Source organism: Pseudorca crassidens, chromosome 5 (assembly GCF_039906515.1).
Source record: "Pseudorca crassidens isolate mPseCra1 chromosome 5, mPseCra1.hap1, whole genome shotgun sequence".
NCBI lineage: Eukaryota > Metazoa > Chordata > Mammalia > Artiodactyla > Delphinidae > Pseudorca > Pseudorca crassidens.
The window spans coordinates 141,144,707-141,161,549 of NC_090300.1; the positions used below are offsets into that span (position 1 = coordinate 141,144,707).

General features: G+C 41.5%; 1 protein-coding gene across 12 annotated transcripts in view; it reads left to right on the forward strand.

The window, feature by feature from the left end:
- The window catches only part of TTC3 (tetratricopeptide repeat domain 3), a 141,077-nt gene that overhangs the window by 20,366 nt on the left and 103,868 nt on the right, over positions 1 to 16,843 (forward strand). For 11 of the 12 annotated variants that reach the window (XM_067739472.1, XM_067739463.1, XM_067739468.1 and 8 more), the window contains one exon: positions 12,396 to 12,450. Coding sequence is in view for 9 of the 12 variants with exons in the window: in XM_067739463.1 (XP_067595564.1) it covers positions 12,396 to 12,450 (55 nt within the window). In the remaining 3 variants the exon portion in view is untranslated. Of the gene's footprint in view, positions 1 to 6; positions 3,039 to 12,395; positions 12,451 to 16,843 lie in introns of those variants that run through there. The other variant, XM_067739471.1, reaches the window with a different exon arrangement.

Below are 16,843 nucleotides of genomic sequence, written 5' to 3' on the forward strand. Positions count from 1 at the left end.
AGTTGGTTAGAGTGCCTAATCACTGAATTGTTAGGCTAAATACTGATCTTTGAGAAGTATTTCTGTTTTGCAGTTTCGCAAGAAAATTCTTCAGTAGTTCTTCGGCAGAAATAGTTAAATGCTTAGAAGAGAGCTCTTTTAGGCTTTATATATAAAAACAACGACAGAAACAGCTATTCTGATTGAGTGGATAACATGCTATGCATTATTTTAAGCACTGCGTATAGGTTATTTAATTCTCACAACACATTTAATAGATAATTATTCTCCACATTTTACATTTGGGCAAACTCATACCATTAGTAATTAGTAATTGTGAATTTGGTTCTACCCTGCCCCATTTTTTTTCAAGCTATGATGCAGTGATGCCAAGATTTGAACACAGATCTTATCTGATGATGTCAAAGTCTGTGTTTATAACACCTATAATATATTACCTTCTTCTGCTCTATTAGCTAATCTGTATAGTTCTGGAAGAATTTTTGCTGTATTTGTTTCCTCTGTCTTGTTATGAAAAAATTAAATAAATATCCTTCATAAGTGAAGGAAAAGAAATTTAATGGTTTAACTCTGGGAGTGAAATCATAATTAATTCTTAGTTCCTCATGTTCAACTAAGCTTTTATTTATTAGTTGAGAAAGATTGTTGATACTGTACCATGATTTTATTGTCTCAGTTTAAAATTTTTAGGACTTAAATATTAAGCATTAATGTTGAGCAGTGTAGATGACAGTTACATTTAACTGTGTCCTACCTTATTGCAGGAAGGGTTTCGGGTTGCTTCAGGAATACATCCACTCAGTAGAAAAATATTCAAAACAAACAAAACAAACAAAAAAACCAAGTTAGAGCCTGGGATCCTTAGAATAAGGCTGCATAGGCATAAGGTCCTGCTTAGTGATTGGCTATAATTCATATTTGCATCTGACCTCTCTGTTGCCCAAAATAAAAAGAGAATACCCGACAAGTTACATAATTCTCACTGACCCTGAAGAAAGAGGACACCAGTTGCTCAGGTGAAACTGTTTTGCTGGTGTTTCGTTCTGGAAGAAGTTTCTTATATGGCTAATATGAACTGAGTGGTGGAGTAGAGAAGAACCTCAGCAACATTCCTGTTCAAAGGAAAAAACTCCCTGAGAGTGCAGTTTGGGGTTTCATAAATAATTTTTTTCATTAAGTTTTCTCACGAATGCAGAGAATATGATATCAGTTGTTGCTCAGGGAAAGCACTTACGTTGGGAGGTGGGAGTGGGGACTATAGTATATTCCAAGTATGAACCTTTAAAAATAACCTGTATGTTTTTCTTTTATTATAAACAGAACACTTTCTCATGGTAGAAAATTTGGAAAATACAAGAGTTTAAAAAGAAGAAAATAAAATCACCACCTCGGAGAATACCGCTGTATTAACGTTATGCAGCTTTTAGGTGGCTTAAGCCGTGGATAAACCGAGGCTATCTAGTCTAGAGGAATGGATGGGCTTGACACAGTCTTCCGTCTATACCACTGTCCTCAACTGGTTCTAACAAGAAATGAGCTGCAAATGTCTTTAGATTATTGCCTCTGGCTAGGTCCAGAATTGCAGATATCCTGCGCTGTTTAAAGGTCAATCTGTATACTTTCAAGATGAATAGGTTGGGCAACTTGGCTAGCCTCTTGTGAAAATCGAGGCGCCTATCTGAAACCTTGATTGGGTGGAAGGTCATCCCCTCTGCCTAGGGGATCGCTGGGAGCTGAGAGGCAAACCAGGGGTTTCTGCCCTCTTTCGTGAGTGTTGAATGCTAGACACTCAAGCAGGATCCTGCTAAAACTCTGCTGTGAAGGAGGTGCATCAAAGTAGAAGTATAGAAGCCAGGTAGCCCGGTGAGGTCAAGGTCAAGAGCAGGGTTGTGCATCCATCCTTGTACCTCTTTCCTGCCGGTCTAGGTGTGTGATTCAACACCAGTGAAGTTTTCTTTAGAGGCAGGTCAGCAGCATTTCCTTATTAGGCCATCACCAATATGTGCTGGATGCTTATTTAATGTCAGAAGCATTATGCCACATTGGTTTTACTGTTGTTCCCACCTCATTCATTGTTTATATGACTTGCTCAGTAATGTAGGGATAATGTTTTCTGAACCTGCAATACACATAACTCCTGACCAAGTGAGTAGTTGATATGACTTCAGAAAAGAACATGTTGCCAGTGATTCAGACGTGCCATTGACTCAGGAGGACCCATGCCATTTAGCTGGGTTACCAAGATTGAGATGTTTTGAAGCTCTCACATCTGAGGGTTGGTAGGTCCGTTATGGGAATCAGGCTGAGCAGCTGCAGGAACAGCTGAGGGTGAAGCATCCGACCTCCCTGGCACTGTTCTGAGCATTCTGCATGTATTAACTCATAAAACCCTCACAATCCCGTGAGGTAGGTGCTGCTCTATCGTTATAGACGAGGAACCTGAGACCTGGGGAGGTCAAGCAGTGTCCTCAGACACTAGGTGGGTGTGATGGAGCCAGAATTTGAACCCAGGCAGCCTGGATGCAGAGTCTCTACTATTAATCACCGTAAGGTGATGATAGAATCAAACGGCAATGTGAACGTTGAAAAAAATGAAAATAATGGTCTAAATAGTCAATAAACATGATTGTCCTTACAGGATGTGCAGATTAAAAACTGTGAGTCTCTCTTTCGTACCCATCAGATTGGCAAAAATTTAAAAACCTCATAACACCAAGTGTTTGAGAGGATGTGGAACAAAGGAAACTTTCATACTCGGCTGGAGAAAAGTGTAAATTGGTGCAATCACTGTGGAGAGCCCTTTGGCAAGGTGAAGATGTGCATACTCTGCCGCCCGCTTCTGGGCTACCCAAGAAGATGTGTACGAGCCTTCATTAGAGCGTTGTTTTTAAGAGTAAAGAAATGGAAACAACCTAAAAGTCCATCAGTAGGGGAATGGATAAAATGAATTATGGTATATTCATACAATGGAATTCTGTGCAGCAGTTAAAATGAATGCAATGTTGAGTGAAAAAGCAAGTTGCAGAATGATTTGTACGGTATGATGCCATTTATATGATGTTTTAAAATGTGCAAAATGATATGCATATCCATAATTAATACGTAGTATGTATTTGCAATGTTTTTAAAGTGCATGGGCATGTTAAACACCCGGGGAGTGGCTATCTCTGGGGAGGGAGGGAGGGAGGGAGGGAGGGAAGAGGATTGCAGCTGGGAAAGATGGTTCACAGTGGGTGTCAGCTGTAACAGACCTCTGCAAAAAGATCTGAAGTAAATATGGCAAAATGTTAAGGTCTTGCTAAGCTGGTACATGGGTGTTGATTATCTTAATGTTATTCTCTGTACTTTTATGTATATTTGATAAAAAAGTAACACAAAGTGTAATTTAAAATGCACATAAGATGAAAAAAGGAAAAAACACCAAACATTAAGGATAAAATAAGTGGAAAGTAATCTTGAAAGGAGAGAAATAGAAGTATTTTAAGACCAATGGTTGGGAACCTGAGGTGAAGTATGTGTGGGGAAAATGCTTCACTTAGAAATGGTCAGAGAGTGGTGGAGGTTTTAATGCCGAATAGCCCCACTTGTAATAGCCTATACTTGTAAGTCTGGCCACCCTTGGGTGGGTATAGGGGAGGCCCGGAGTCAGAAAGAACCCTTACCACTCTCCAGAGGTGTGCACCTCCAGGTCAGCAGATGTTGCCCTGGGGAAGCACATGGAATGGGGTTGGGCTTGGGGGTGGTGGTGGAAATATGCTGCCTCCTGCCACTGCTTCTCCCTACTGAATCCTTCAAGCTGAGGAATGCGTGCAGTGTATCCCAGAATGCCTGGCTGGGGTGACGTGTCCTTTTTATTCTGATCTTCTGCATTTTAGAGTGATGGTTTTTAATTGAAGTAATTAGAAATTTTCAGATTAGAGGGGAATCTAGAAAAAGCAATCAGGCATCTATAGCGTCTATAGTTACAATGATTTCGCAAGGTATATGATTAGACTTACTGTTTAATTCATTCTTGTGGGACTCATACGTGAAAATTTGAATTGTTTGGTGGGATGGGATAAATTGTGTAATGGGAAATGTAATTTGAAAAAGGGAGCGCCTTGGATTTTTTAAAAAAATTTACTTTGGAAAATGATGGAATTTATTTATTTATTTATTTATTTTTGGCTGCATTGGGTCTTCATTGCTGCACGCGGGCCCTGCCTTGTTGCGATGAGCGGGGGCACTCCTCGTTGCGGTGCGCGGGCCTCCCATTGCAGTGGCCTCTCCCGCCGCGGAGCATGGCCTCCAGGCATGCAGGCCCCAGCAGTTGTGGCACTCAGGCTCAGGAGCTATGGTGCACGGGCTTAGTTGCTCCGTGGCATGTGGGATCCTCCTGGACCAGGGCTGGAACCTGTGTCCCCTGATTCAGCAGGCAGACTCTCAACCACTGTGCCACCAGGGAAGCCTCAAATGATGGAATTTTAAAACTTGATATTTAACTATCTATATCTATATAGATAGTTAAATATATATCTCTATATAAAGTCCATATCTATATGATAATACCTATTAGCTCCCAACTTGTGATTAATAGCAGGTGGATAGACTTTAAATGATGTGTGTGTGTGTGTGTGTGTGTTTCTGAATTTCTCTGAGGCCCAAGGTGTGAATCAAGTCAATTGTATGTTTCTGTGAGAATGTCAAAAATCTTAGTGTATGTGGGGAGCTTTAGTGTACGTGTTGGTTGGTGAATTATTCCTCACTCTTTTCTCTTACTTGTGCTGTCTCTTTATTTTGCTTAAAAGCTGCTGAATTTGCTTTCTTTTTTTTGCGGTACGCGGGCCTCTCACTGTTGTGGCCTCTCCCGTTGCGGAGCACAGGCTCCGGACGCGCAGGCTCGGTGGCCATGGCTCATGGGCCCAGCCGCTCCGTGGCATGTGGGATCTTCCCAGGCCAGGGCACGAACCCATGTCCCCTGCATCGGCAGGCAGACTCTCAACCACTGCGCCACCAGGGAAGCCCGCTGAATTTCCTTTTGAAGGAAAGAGTTATTTTTTCAGTCTTCTTTGGGGTCCATCCCCTTTTTAAAAAGCAGTAACAAATGCACATCATAAAAAGTTGAGTACTAAAGGATAAGCTGAAAACTCTTGCCCAGCTGAGACCCCTGCCCTAATTCCTTTCTTTTAGATCCTTGTGTATCCATGATACTGATATTTCATGACTATACTAGCACTTATTACATTGAACCAAATGAAGTTGCTTTTATAAATCAGAATAAGGCATTTTGTTTGGTTCAGTCTAAGGTATATGTCCTTTTTTTTTTTTTAACATGGGTAAGAGCATATTATACACCCTGTTGTACGTCTTGATGCTTTTAATGTTTAAATCTTGGAGTTGTTGCATATCGGTGAATATGGAGATCTACCCTAGTTTTTATTCATGGCTGCATAGTATTTTCCTCAGTGAAATAGTTTGTATTAGAATATAGCTTATTTCCAGTTTTAAAAATTATATACAGGAATATCCTTTTACTTACATTCTACACTCAGATGCAAGTGTATATATATATATATATATATATGTAGGATAAATTCCTGATAAAAATTTATTTTACTTGGATGAAAGAGCGTATGTAATTTTAATTCCAGACACTAACTTTTGATTTAAAATGTATGTGTTTATTCAGTCAGTGGTTCATAGTCACTGCATATTTGACAGTAACTGACATTATATCTGAATCCTGCTTTTGTTGTTTCATTGTAAGATGGAGAACCTTGGGGAGTAATATTGTTACTTCTTTGTGGTCTGCTCAGGCCCTGAAAGTGATGATTTACAATAGGGGGAGAAATAATTCTTTTGTGGTATTCAAAGTTCTTACATGCTTATATGTTGTGGTTTGAGAGAGTCAGTTAATGGCATCTCCTTCCCCTCCCAAGTCCAGAATTAGCTAAGAGATGGACGCAGAAGACAATTGGTGATGCAGTCTCGCCTCCATTACTAATACAGTTGTTGGAGAACCGGGTCTTAAGTCTGATAGCCAAGTGACTTCTTATTAGTTCACCCATGTCACAGACAGAACCAGGTAACAGGGGCCCTTGTGAACTTTAAGCTTGGAGGAGAAGGGAATCTGGTGTTATGTTGCTGTTTAAGATAAGGTCCCAAAAAAAGAAAAAGAAGAGGCTAAGCCCCATATGATTGATGCCTCTCCCCCACCATTAGATAAGTTATTATTCCCTCGGGGAAAAGTTAGGTTTAGGGAGAGGAGAGAGCTCACTAGTGATTAATCTAGCAAATCCACGTGGAAACTAGAGGAGGGGGAAATAAGTGTTTTTTCATAACATAATTTAGGGCAAAATGTAACATATTGTATGTGAGGAACTAGATAGGGGTGGAGACTGGAGAAATACACTTTCCCATGTAACATGTAATAAATTGGAGCATCTATGCTAGAGCTCTGTTTCTTACCCTCTGTCCAGTACACTTACTACTGGGTTGCATCTCTGGGGTTTTCCTGTTTTCACAGATGTATTGTGCAGGGTATTGCTGCTGCTAAAGTCAGGCCTGCCCTCCAGAGTGTTTGGACCCTGGGCTGCAGTGACTTGGATGAGCAGTAACACGATGTAATTTACTCCGCCCACTTTGCTTTCATAGACGAATGTGGTCAAATGCTAGTAAATACGAAAATGTTAATATACATTTATATATTAATAAATATACTTAAAACGTGATTATAATTATAATAGCAATATAGTATTATGTATTATAGGTATTATAGTATTGTTTATTATAATAAATAACATTAAACACTGGTATGTTAGAAATGAGCAAAAACAGACATAGTCCCTGTGTTCTAGACAATGGACCAGCAGTGTGGGAAGGAGCACGTTGCATTCCAAGTTTGGTTCATGTTCTGCCGAAGCGAGCACAGCATGTTGCGTTCATGGAATTACTAGTGTGTCTGAATACAGAGAAGGAGGGGGAGAGGTTGTCAGGGGCTAGACCAAGGAGGGTTTTGTAGGCTACAGTCCAAGTTCTGATTGAATTAATTGGGCACTGGGCTTTTAGAAGCCCCCCAGGTAGTACTAATGTGCAGCCAGGTTTGAGACCCGCTAGTCTAGAGAGGGCAGGGTCGAGATTAGAAGAGGAAGTAGGACCGAGCTTTGAGGGACACAAACAGTGGCCAATTAGAGAAGGATGAACCTGCACGGGAGACTTTTACGAGGTGGCCAGAGAGGTAGGAGGAAAGTAAGTGTGGGATCATGGAAGCAAGTGAAAGAGTAGCTAGCGCTGCCTGTTGCTGAGAAGCCATTTGGAATTTGGATTTAGTTCTATGGATCTCTTTTACCATAGGGAGAGCAGTCAGTGGGAAGCTTGGAACAGACGCTGGGGCTGGAGTGGGTTGAGAAATGAGGGTGAGGAAACGGAGCCAGCTAGCATAGGCAGCCGTTAAAGGTGTTCTGGGAGAGAGGCAGTGAGGAACAGAAGAGGTTTGCCATTGCATTAAGATGTTTTTTGGCTGCACATAGCAGAAGTCTCTTATTCAGCTGGTTTAAATGGTGACGAAAACTTACCTTATTCAAGAGTTCCAGAAGAAGGTGATTCTAAGGTTGTGTGTTTATGTCATCAAAGACCTAGGTTTTTTTTTTTCCAGCCCCACTGTATGACTTGGACCTCAAACTGCCCCCTCAGGATGGTGGGATGGCTACTGTAATTCAGATACCACACTGGACGTTACAGTCTCCAGCAGAAGGATGACTGTTGTAATCTTCAAAACTAAAACCTTAGTACATACACTGAGAAATGTACAGTTCATAAGTGTATAGGTTGAATTTTCAGAAACCAAACGACCATAACTAGCACCCAGATCACAACCCCAGTAACCCAGAAGTCACCCTTGTTCCTCCTTCTGTCACTACCCACTTCCTCCCCCCAGGATAACTCCTGTCCTGACTTCTGACACCATAGGTTAGTTTTGCCTGCTTTTGTGCAATATAAACAGAATCACGTGGTATGTGCTCTTTTATGTCTGGTTTTCAGCATTGTGTTTGAGATCCATATTGTTGCATGTAGTTGTAAAGTGTTCATCTATTGCATGAATATACCACACTTTATCCATTCTCTTGTTGATGGGCATTTGGGTAGTTTCTAGTACTTGACTTAGCGTCATTGTGAACACACGTCTTCATTTCTGTTAAGTATATGATGAAGGAGTGGCACTGCTGGGACAGGAGGGTGTGCTTATGTTCAGCTGTAGCACACTGAACATAAGCACACCCGTGGTTGTATCGTTTTACACTCCTGCCAGCAGCATATGAGAGTTTTAGTTCCACATCCTCACTAACACTTCTTATTTTGTGTCATTTCATTTTGACATTCTGCTGGGTGTGTAGTGATACAGTGCTGTGATTTTAATTTGCATTTCCTTAAGTTGATTTAGGAGATTTAAGTTGAACATTTTTCACGTGCTTATTGACCGTTCAGATATTCTCTTTTGTGAAGTGCCTGTTTGAATCTTCAGTCTTTTGCTATTTTTTTTTTCTTTTGAGTTGAATGTCTTATTCATCAGTAGGAGGTTTTTTCAAAAAAATTCTGGATATGAGTCATTGGTCAAATATACGTACTACAAACGCCTTCCGACACTCTGTGGCTTGCCTTTTTGCTCTTTATGTTTTCTTTTCGCAAGTGGAAGTAGTAATTTTAACATAGTACAATTTATCAATTTTTTCCTTTGTGGTAAGCACTTTCTGTGTTCTGATTATAATATTTGCCTACTCTACAAAATGTTCTTTGTTCTTCTAAAAGCTTGATTTTTTAACTTTGGTATTTAAATCTATTGTTCATTTGGAGTTGGTTTTTGTATTTTGTATGAGGTAGGGTTCAAGGTTCATATGAATGTCCAGTTGACCCAGCCCCATTTTTTTTCCTTCTTTTTCTTTTTTCTTGGGCCCAAGACCGCCCCCCACGCCAGGGCCAGCCTTGGTGGGGCTGCTATCCCAGGGCAAGCGAGCAGGGCTCCCACTGCAGCCCTGCCTCTGAGGGACCAGGCCAGAATAGGGCCCTCCCCACACCCCGACTCCCACACCAGGCTCCTCGGAGAGCCTGTGAGTGGGGATCAGTCCACTTCTCACCTCTCTGCAATCCTGGCGTTGCCTGCAGCTGATTCTGCTTCCCAGAATCCCCTACTATGAGCTCCCACCACAGTGAACCCACCTCCTTAAACCTGCCCGTCCGTTGCTTCTTGAGCTGCTTTTCTGGAGCCCCCTCCCCTGGGTCTGGTCCTCTCCCCCAGTACTGCCTCTGGCCCTGAGGCTTCCAAAGCCAGCTCTGATGAGACAGCCTTGTTTCTCTTTGCTGCCCCGAATCCGTCAGCATTGCCCTTGGAGACCGACAGGCCTCTGCCCTCGCCTCCAGCCCTCGCCGGTCCTCAGGCCCCCAACCCAGGAACCCTTCCCATCCCTACGCCCTCCTCTCTTTACCTCTGTGGCCTCCGCTTTCACCCCTCCCCTCTGCTTGCTTGCTCCGCTTTCGGCCCCAGACCCTGTGCACTGTCTGTCCCCTCTACCTGGGACGCTCTTCCCTGGCATCACAGGGCTCCCTCCCTCCCTTCATTTGAGTTTCAGCACAAATACCACCTCCTTCTAGAAGCCTGCCCTGACCCTTCTTCCTGAAAATTCACTCTCTCCACCTCAGTAGTCTTCACGTGGCTTAGAAATCACTTAGTTATTCCCATATTGTCTTGTCTCCCCATTAGAATGTCAGTCCCAAGAGAGCAGGGCCGTGTCCAGCTTGTCCACATTGTGTCCATAACACAGTGCCCGGCATGTAGTAGATGCACAAGAAATGGGTGGATGGATGGAAGAGGGGGAGGGGGAGGGGGAGGAGGAAGCCTTTTTAGCTTCTCCACTTGCTCGCAGCCCCCCACCCTCTTCATGCTGCTGCCTCTGCTCTGCCTCAGGCATGTAGATGTGGAGGACACATTTATTCATTCATCCATTCACTCATTCTTTGAACGTATAACCAGTGAGCATCTCTACATAGCAGGCTCTGCACTAGTTGTAGGGGTACCGAAGAGACCCCCTTCAGCCGACCCAGCCCCATTGTTTAAGACTATGTTTTCCCCATGCACTACAGTGTCACCTTTGTCTTATAAATCAGGTGACTGTGTGTAAGGATCTGTTTCTGATTTCTATATCCTATTCTGTTAGTTAGATCATCTATCTTTAGATAGCTTTTTATTTTTTATTAAAAGAAAAGTATATTTGGCCTTTTAGTAGGTATGGCTATCTGGTAGGGTAAGTTACCTAGTTTTGTTCTTCTTTGTAATCTTTTTATTTATTTATTTTTTTGTAATCTCTTTTTAAGAGTGATAAGTCCCTTCAGGTCTGGGTCACTTGACTACCCCTAAACCTGTCAATGGAAAGGAGAGTAGGATTGCCATGATTGGTTTAAACTAATAAGGAATTATTATCTCTAAATCTTGTAGTAGTGAGGTAGAGCCTCACGATGGAAGTCTAGTAATCAGGTAGAGGAGGGGATAGCTGCTGGGTAGATTACCAACAGTGTTTGCTTAGGGTTTAAGATTTATTTTTTATTTGCTTTTTAAAGATGAGAGAGATCTGAGCATATTAAAAGTTGATAGGAAGTTGCACGACAACGTGAATGTACTTAATGCCACTGAACTTTACATTTGAAATGGTTCAAATGGTAAATTGTATGTTATGTACATTTCACCACAATAAAAAAAATCGATGGGGTAGATTCTTGAGAAGGAATGGGTAATTTTACAGGTGAGAGAAGGGATAATTGATATGGTAAGGATGGGTAGTTATATGGCACAAGTGGAGAAATTGCCCATATAAGGAAGAAGAAGACTTTTTTTTTTGCGGTACGCGGGCCTCTCACTGCTGTGGCCTCTCCCGTTGTGGAGCACAGGCTCCGGACGCGCAGGCTCAGCGGCCATGGCTCACGGGCCCAGCCGCTCCGCGGCATGTGGGATCTTCCCGGACCGGGGCACGAACCCGTGTCCCCTGCATTGGCAAGCGGACTCTCAACCACTGCACCACCAAGGAAGCCCAGAAGAAGACACTTATTGTGAAAGAGAAAAGGCAGGGCCAGATGTGGGTTTGTCTTTAAGTTTGGTTGTAGAAAATTGAGAGAGTTCTCTTTGATGTCTCCAGTTTACTCATTGAAATAGAAGCAGAGCTCATCTGCTGAGAGAAAGGGGAGTTGGAAGTTTGAGGAAAGGACGTAAGATTTGAAAGGATCATTTTACAAAGTTAGAGAATGATTTGGTCTGAAATAATTGGTTAACAATGTTGAAGGCCCCTTTGGGTTGTTGGAATCCTGAGTAGTAGTGCTACTTGTGTGCTCTGCTGTGTAATTTTCTCCAGCAGTACTTGGCTCCCTAGATGTAGTCATGGAGAAAGCAGGAAGCAGAGTTGATCCAGTGTTGGGTTTTGCCATAGAGCAAGATGTAAACATAGGGACAAAGAAGTATAAAGAAGTTGTATGCATGGGAATATGCAATGATGAACCAATGAATCTTAAGCTAGATAAATAAGGAAGTTAAAAAAAAAAAGAGAAAGTGGGTAAGTCAATGCGCTGGGCACCCTGAGGAGATATTAGGAATAGTTGGACAAGTAAGATAGAAGGAGCTAGGTTATGGGGGAAAGAGTGGGATGCCTGAATTAGTGATTTTGGGCTTTGAACAGTTTTGAGTGGTGATAAAGTTCCCTGGGAGGGCGGTGGTGGGTGGCTGAGCTGGGGTAGAGGAGGAGGTCATTGAATGTAAGGAAGCCAGGAAACTGAGGCTAGGTGTTAGACCTTAGTACTTGACGGTTTACAAAGCACTGTGCTTTAGCATAGTATCTGAAAACAGGAAGAACACAGTTATTAGCCTCATTTTACAGAGGAGAAAGTGGCCCCAGAGAGGTTAATAACTTCTTAACAGCCCCAGTGAGAATTAGTGATGGAGTTGGACTTAATCCCCATCTCACATCCCAACTTTGATGCTTTGTCCACTATAGCTTAGCCGATGTGTTGTGTAAAAAGATCTGGAAGTTTTATTTTCCGAGATCAGAAGTCTTGCTGACTTGCAAAAATAGTACCAAAAAAAACCGTACAAAGAATAACAAGAAGTTAGGCATAGGTAAGATGTAAATAGTTGTGTGCAGGAAGTACTCTGGAATATTAAAAGTAGCTGTTCCTGGGTAATTGTGGTTGTGACTCTGGGTGACTTTTTCCCTTTGTTTTACTTTTCTGTATTTTCCAAATTTCCTATAATGGACATATATTATGTGGATTAAAAAAATTAAAAACTAGATTATATATGGAAAATTATAGTCTAAATAGATATACAATATATAATGCCTTTAGTTTGAATATTTCTTCCTTTTTTTTTTTTTTTTTTTTAGAAATGCACTTGGTGATGGAAAGAGAGCTATTATTCTGAAGAACAATTGGACGAAGGTAGGTTTCTTTCTTATTTACGTTGGACAAATAGTGCCGTACAACTTTGAAAAATCTGTTTACAGAATGTAAATCTGTATGTAAAAATGCTGGATAAAATTAGGCAGAGCTCAGGAATGTGGCAGGGGAATCTTCATTTCCATGATCAGAGAGGAGATGCAGCCCAGCAGTAAGGGCCACATGTGTCTGAGGAGGACAGCAGTCCCTAGGGGCTGTGAGCATCCCTTGTGGTTGAGGTAACAGCATCCACAAGTTCTGGATGGATTAAGGACCTGGCTGTGGAAAATGAGACTTAAAACCCAGAAGGAGCTGTAGGAGACTAGCTTTATAGCCTTGAGCTGGGAAAGGATTTCTTAAATAATGTACATGCACAGGTCAGTGAAGGAAAAAACTCTGATGAATTTGACTATCTCAAACTTAAAAATTTTTGTATGTCAGGACACCATGAAGGAAATAATTTGGGAGGAGATAGTTTGTCATATATAGAACATATATAACTGATAGGATTTATATTCAGAATATGCAAAGAACAAAGATAAATAAGAAACCCAGTAGAAAACAGGCCAATGAAATAAACAAGCATTTCAGAGATGAGGAAACCTGAATGGGCGATAGAAAAAGGTATATTCTGTTTCCTAGTAATTAAAACTGTAAAGAGATAGAAACCTAATAGAGAGAGCCTAATAGCCTCCAAGCAGACCCACATGTACACCCACAAGTGAAAAACAATGTGATGTTGAGTCCTTCAGATGAGCAAAAGTTAGAGCTCGATAGTCCTGAGTATCAGTAGTGTGTTTATTAACAGGAACTCTCGATAAACCAGTGGGGTGTGAATTTGTCACAGCCCACTTGGAGAGCACTACGATGTGCGTATGCCGTGATTGATTCCAAGGGTGTGTAGCCCACAAGCGTTCTTGCATATGTGCACCTGGTGAGATGGACAAGATTGGTCACTGTGGTATTGTTTTAATGGCACAGAACTGCAGATAACCTAAGTATACGTTAACAAAGCAGTGGATGAGGATGGTTCTTTCGCTTGATCGAAGTTATGACTGGGATCTATCTGACCAGCCTCCTGTCTTTAACACCCGTTATTTCTCCCACCTCACTCCTGCTGCTCTCTCCCTCGTTCACTCTGTTGGCCCGTTGGCCTCCTCACTGTTCTTACACATGCCAGGTCCACTCCCAGTCTGTACTTGCTCTTCCCTCTGCCTAGAATTAGAGTGCCTTTCCCCAGAGCCTGAGCTAGCTCTCTTATTTCCTTTCATTGTTCACTGAAAGTTCTCTTCTCAGTGAAACCTTCCCTGAGCACATCACTAAAATGCAAACCCCGCCCCTTCCTAGACATTTGCTATTTTTCTTTGCTTTACTTTTTTTTCCTCTTAGCGTTTATCATTATTGAACATATGATATATGTTATTTAAGTTGTGTTGCTTTTTGTATGTGCTCCAGTACATTGTGAGCTCCCTGAGGACAGGTTTTTTGGTGGGTTGGTTCACTTCTGAATCTGGACTGCCTGACGGGCTGCCTGGCACATAGCAAGCACTCATAGTCAGTATTTGTTGATTTAATAAATGAGTTGAATGAATGGGTTGAAATGAGTTAACTGGCTTACCAATATTTATAGATTTTAAAAAGTGTTTACATATTTGTTTATAAGCCAGAGTGAATAGAATCATAGGATTTCAGAGCCCCCAAATTGTGATTCAGATGGCCTAGGAGTGTATTAGAGTCTGGGGATTATAAAATTCTCCAGGTGGACTTCTGCCTCCAAATATTGGAGTCACTTTTAAATGCCTCAGTTATAGATGAAGAAATTGAGTCCCAGAAGGGGTAAAGTGACTTTTACAAGGTGTCATTGCAAGTGAAAGACAAAATAGAATTGAGAATCCAGCACTGGATATGCTTCTGTTTGAAGGTGGTGAGCTTGTTGCCATTTTCATTGTGAGTTGCTCTTGTACTTGAAACATAATCTCTGCTGATCATTGGGCAGGTGCCGTATAAATTAATTTATGGAACGAATGGATGATAGAGTTCATAATACTGAAACCTAGACCATGATACTGGTTTTCCAGGGATAACTTTTGCTATTTCAATCTATTATCAACTTAGAAAAAGTATACTAAAACTTTCTTTTTTTGTTTTTTTAAATGGCTTTGTTTTATCCCAGTTATTAAATAATAATTCAGCAGGGTATAATATTCTTTGCAGATGTTTGAGTCTACATTCTTTTGACTTTTTTTGCCACTGTTGACAAGTCTGCTATTTTTCCTTTGTAAGTAATCTTTTCTTTTCCTGGGTGTTTTAAAGATCTTCTCACTGTCTTTAACGTTTGGCCATTTCATCACAATGTGTCTGAGGAATTTTCTCTAAATTCATTGTAATTGGGATAGCTTGGCTTCTAAAATCCGAGGATTCATGTCTTTCAGCATTTCTGGAAAATTTTCACCCTTAATCATTTGAATATTGCCTCCTTCCCAGTTTATTCTTTCGAAACGTCCATTAGATATGCACAGTACATATGCTATCTTTCATATATCTTAAATTCAAAACTTTCTTCATTACATTGAGGACTTTATGTAAAATGTTTATTCCTGGCTTAACTTATCAAACATAAAATATTCACTCTTTTTTTTTTAAGACTTTATTTTCTTTAGAGCAGTTTTAGGTTCACAGCAAAATTAAGAGGAAGGTCCAGAGATTTCCTGTAAATTCCCTGCCCCCATGCTTGCATAGTCTCCCCCATTATCAGCATCCCCCAACAGGGCTATACATTTGTGAAAACTGATGAACCTACGTGGACGCATCATAATCACCCAAAGTCCATAGTTTGTCTTAGGGTTCACTCCCTAAGTGTTCCATGTTTTATGGGTTTGGATAAATGTATAATGACATGTATTCCACCATTATGGTTCATATAGAGTATTTTCACTGCCCTGACATCCTCTGATCCATCCTTCCCCCCAAACTCCTGGCAACCGTTGATCTTTTTACTGTCTCCATAGTTTTACCTTTTCCAGAATGTCCTATAGTTGGAATCATACAATGTATAGCCTTCTCAGATTGGCTTCTTTCACTTAGTAATATGCAGTTAAGGTTCCTGCATGTCTTTTCATGGCTTGATAGCTATTTCTTTTTAGCTCTGAAAAATATTACATTGTCTGGATATACTACAGTTTATTTATACATTCACCTACTGAAGGACATCTTGATTGTTTCCAGAGTTTGGCAATTACGAATAAAGCTGCTATAAACAGCTATGTGCAGGTTTTTGTGTGGACATACATTTTCAACTCCTTTGGGTAAATACCAAGGAGTGCGGTTGCTGGATCATATGATCAGAATATGTTTAGTTTTTTAGGAAACCGCCAAACCTTCCAAAGTGGCTACACCATTTGCACTTCCACCAGCAATGAATGAGAGTTCATGTTGCTCCACATCCTGCCAACATTTGGCGTGGTCAGTGTCCTGAATTTTGGCTGTTCTTTTTTTAAAAAATTTATTTATTTATTTATTTTTGGCTGTGTTGGGTCTTCATTGCTGCGTGAGGGCTTTTCTCTAGTTGCGGCGAGCGGGGGCTACTCTTTGTTGCAGTGCATGGGCTTCTCATTGTGGTGGCTTCTCGTTGCAGAGCACAGGCCCTAGGCGCATGGGCTTCAGTAGTTGTGGCACACGGGCTCAGTAGTTGTGGCTCACGGGTCTAGAGTACAGGCTCAGTAGTTGTGGTGCACGGGCTTAGTTGCTCCGCGGCATGTGGGATCTTCAGGACCAGGACTCGAACCCGTGTCCCCTGCATTGGCAGGCGGATTCTTAACCACTGCGCCACCAGGGAAGCCCTTGGCTGTTCTAATAGATGTGTAGTGGTATCTTATTGTTTTAATTTGCATTTCCCAGATGACATAAGATGTGGAGCATCTTTTCATGTGCTTATTTGCCACTGTGTATCTTTTTTTTTCTTTCTTTTTAAATTAAAAAAATTTTTTTTGCCCGCATTGGGTCTTCGTTGCTGCGTGTGGGCTTTCTCTAGTTGTGACAAGTGGGGGCTGCACTTCGTTGTGGTGCATGGGCTTCTCCTTGCGGTGGCTTCTCTTGTTGCGGAGCCTGGCACGCAGGCTCAGTAGTTGTGGCACGCGAGGCATGTGGGATCTTGCTGGACCAGGGATCAAACCCGTGTACCCTGCATTGGCAGGTGGATTCTTATCCACTGCGCCACCAGGGAAGTTCTGTGTATCTTCTTTGATGAGGTGTCTGTTAAGGTCTTTGGTTCATTTTTTAATTGGTTGTTTTCTTAGTGTTGAGTTTTAAGAGTTCTTTGTATATTTTGGATAACAGTCCTTTATCAGGTGTATCTTTTGCAAATATTTTCTCCTGGACTGGGGCTTACCTTCTCATT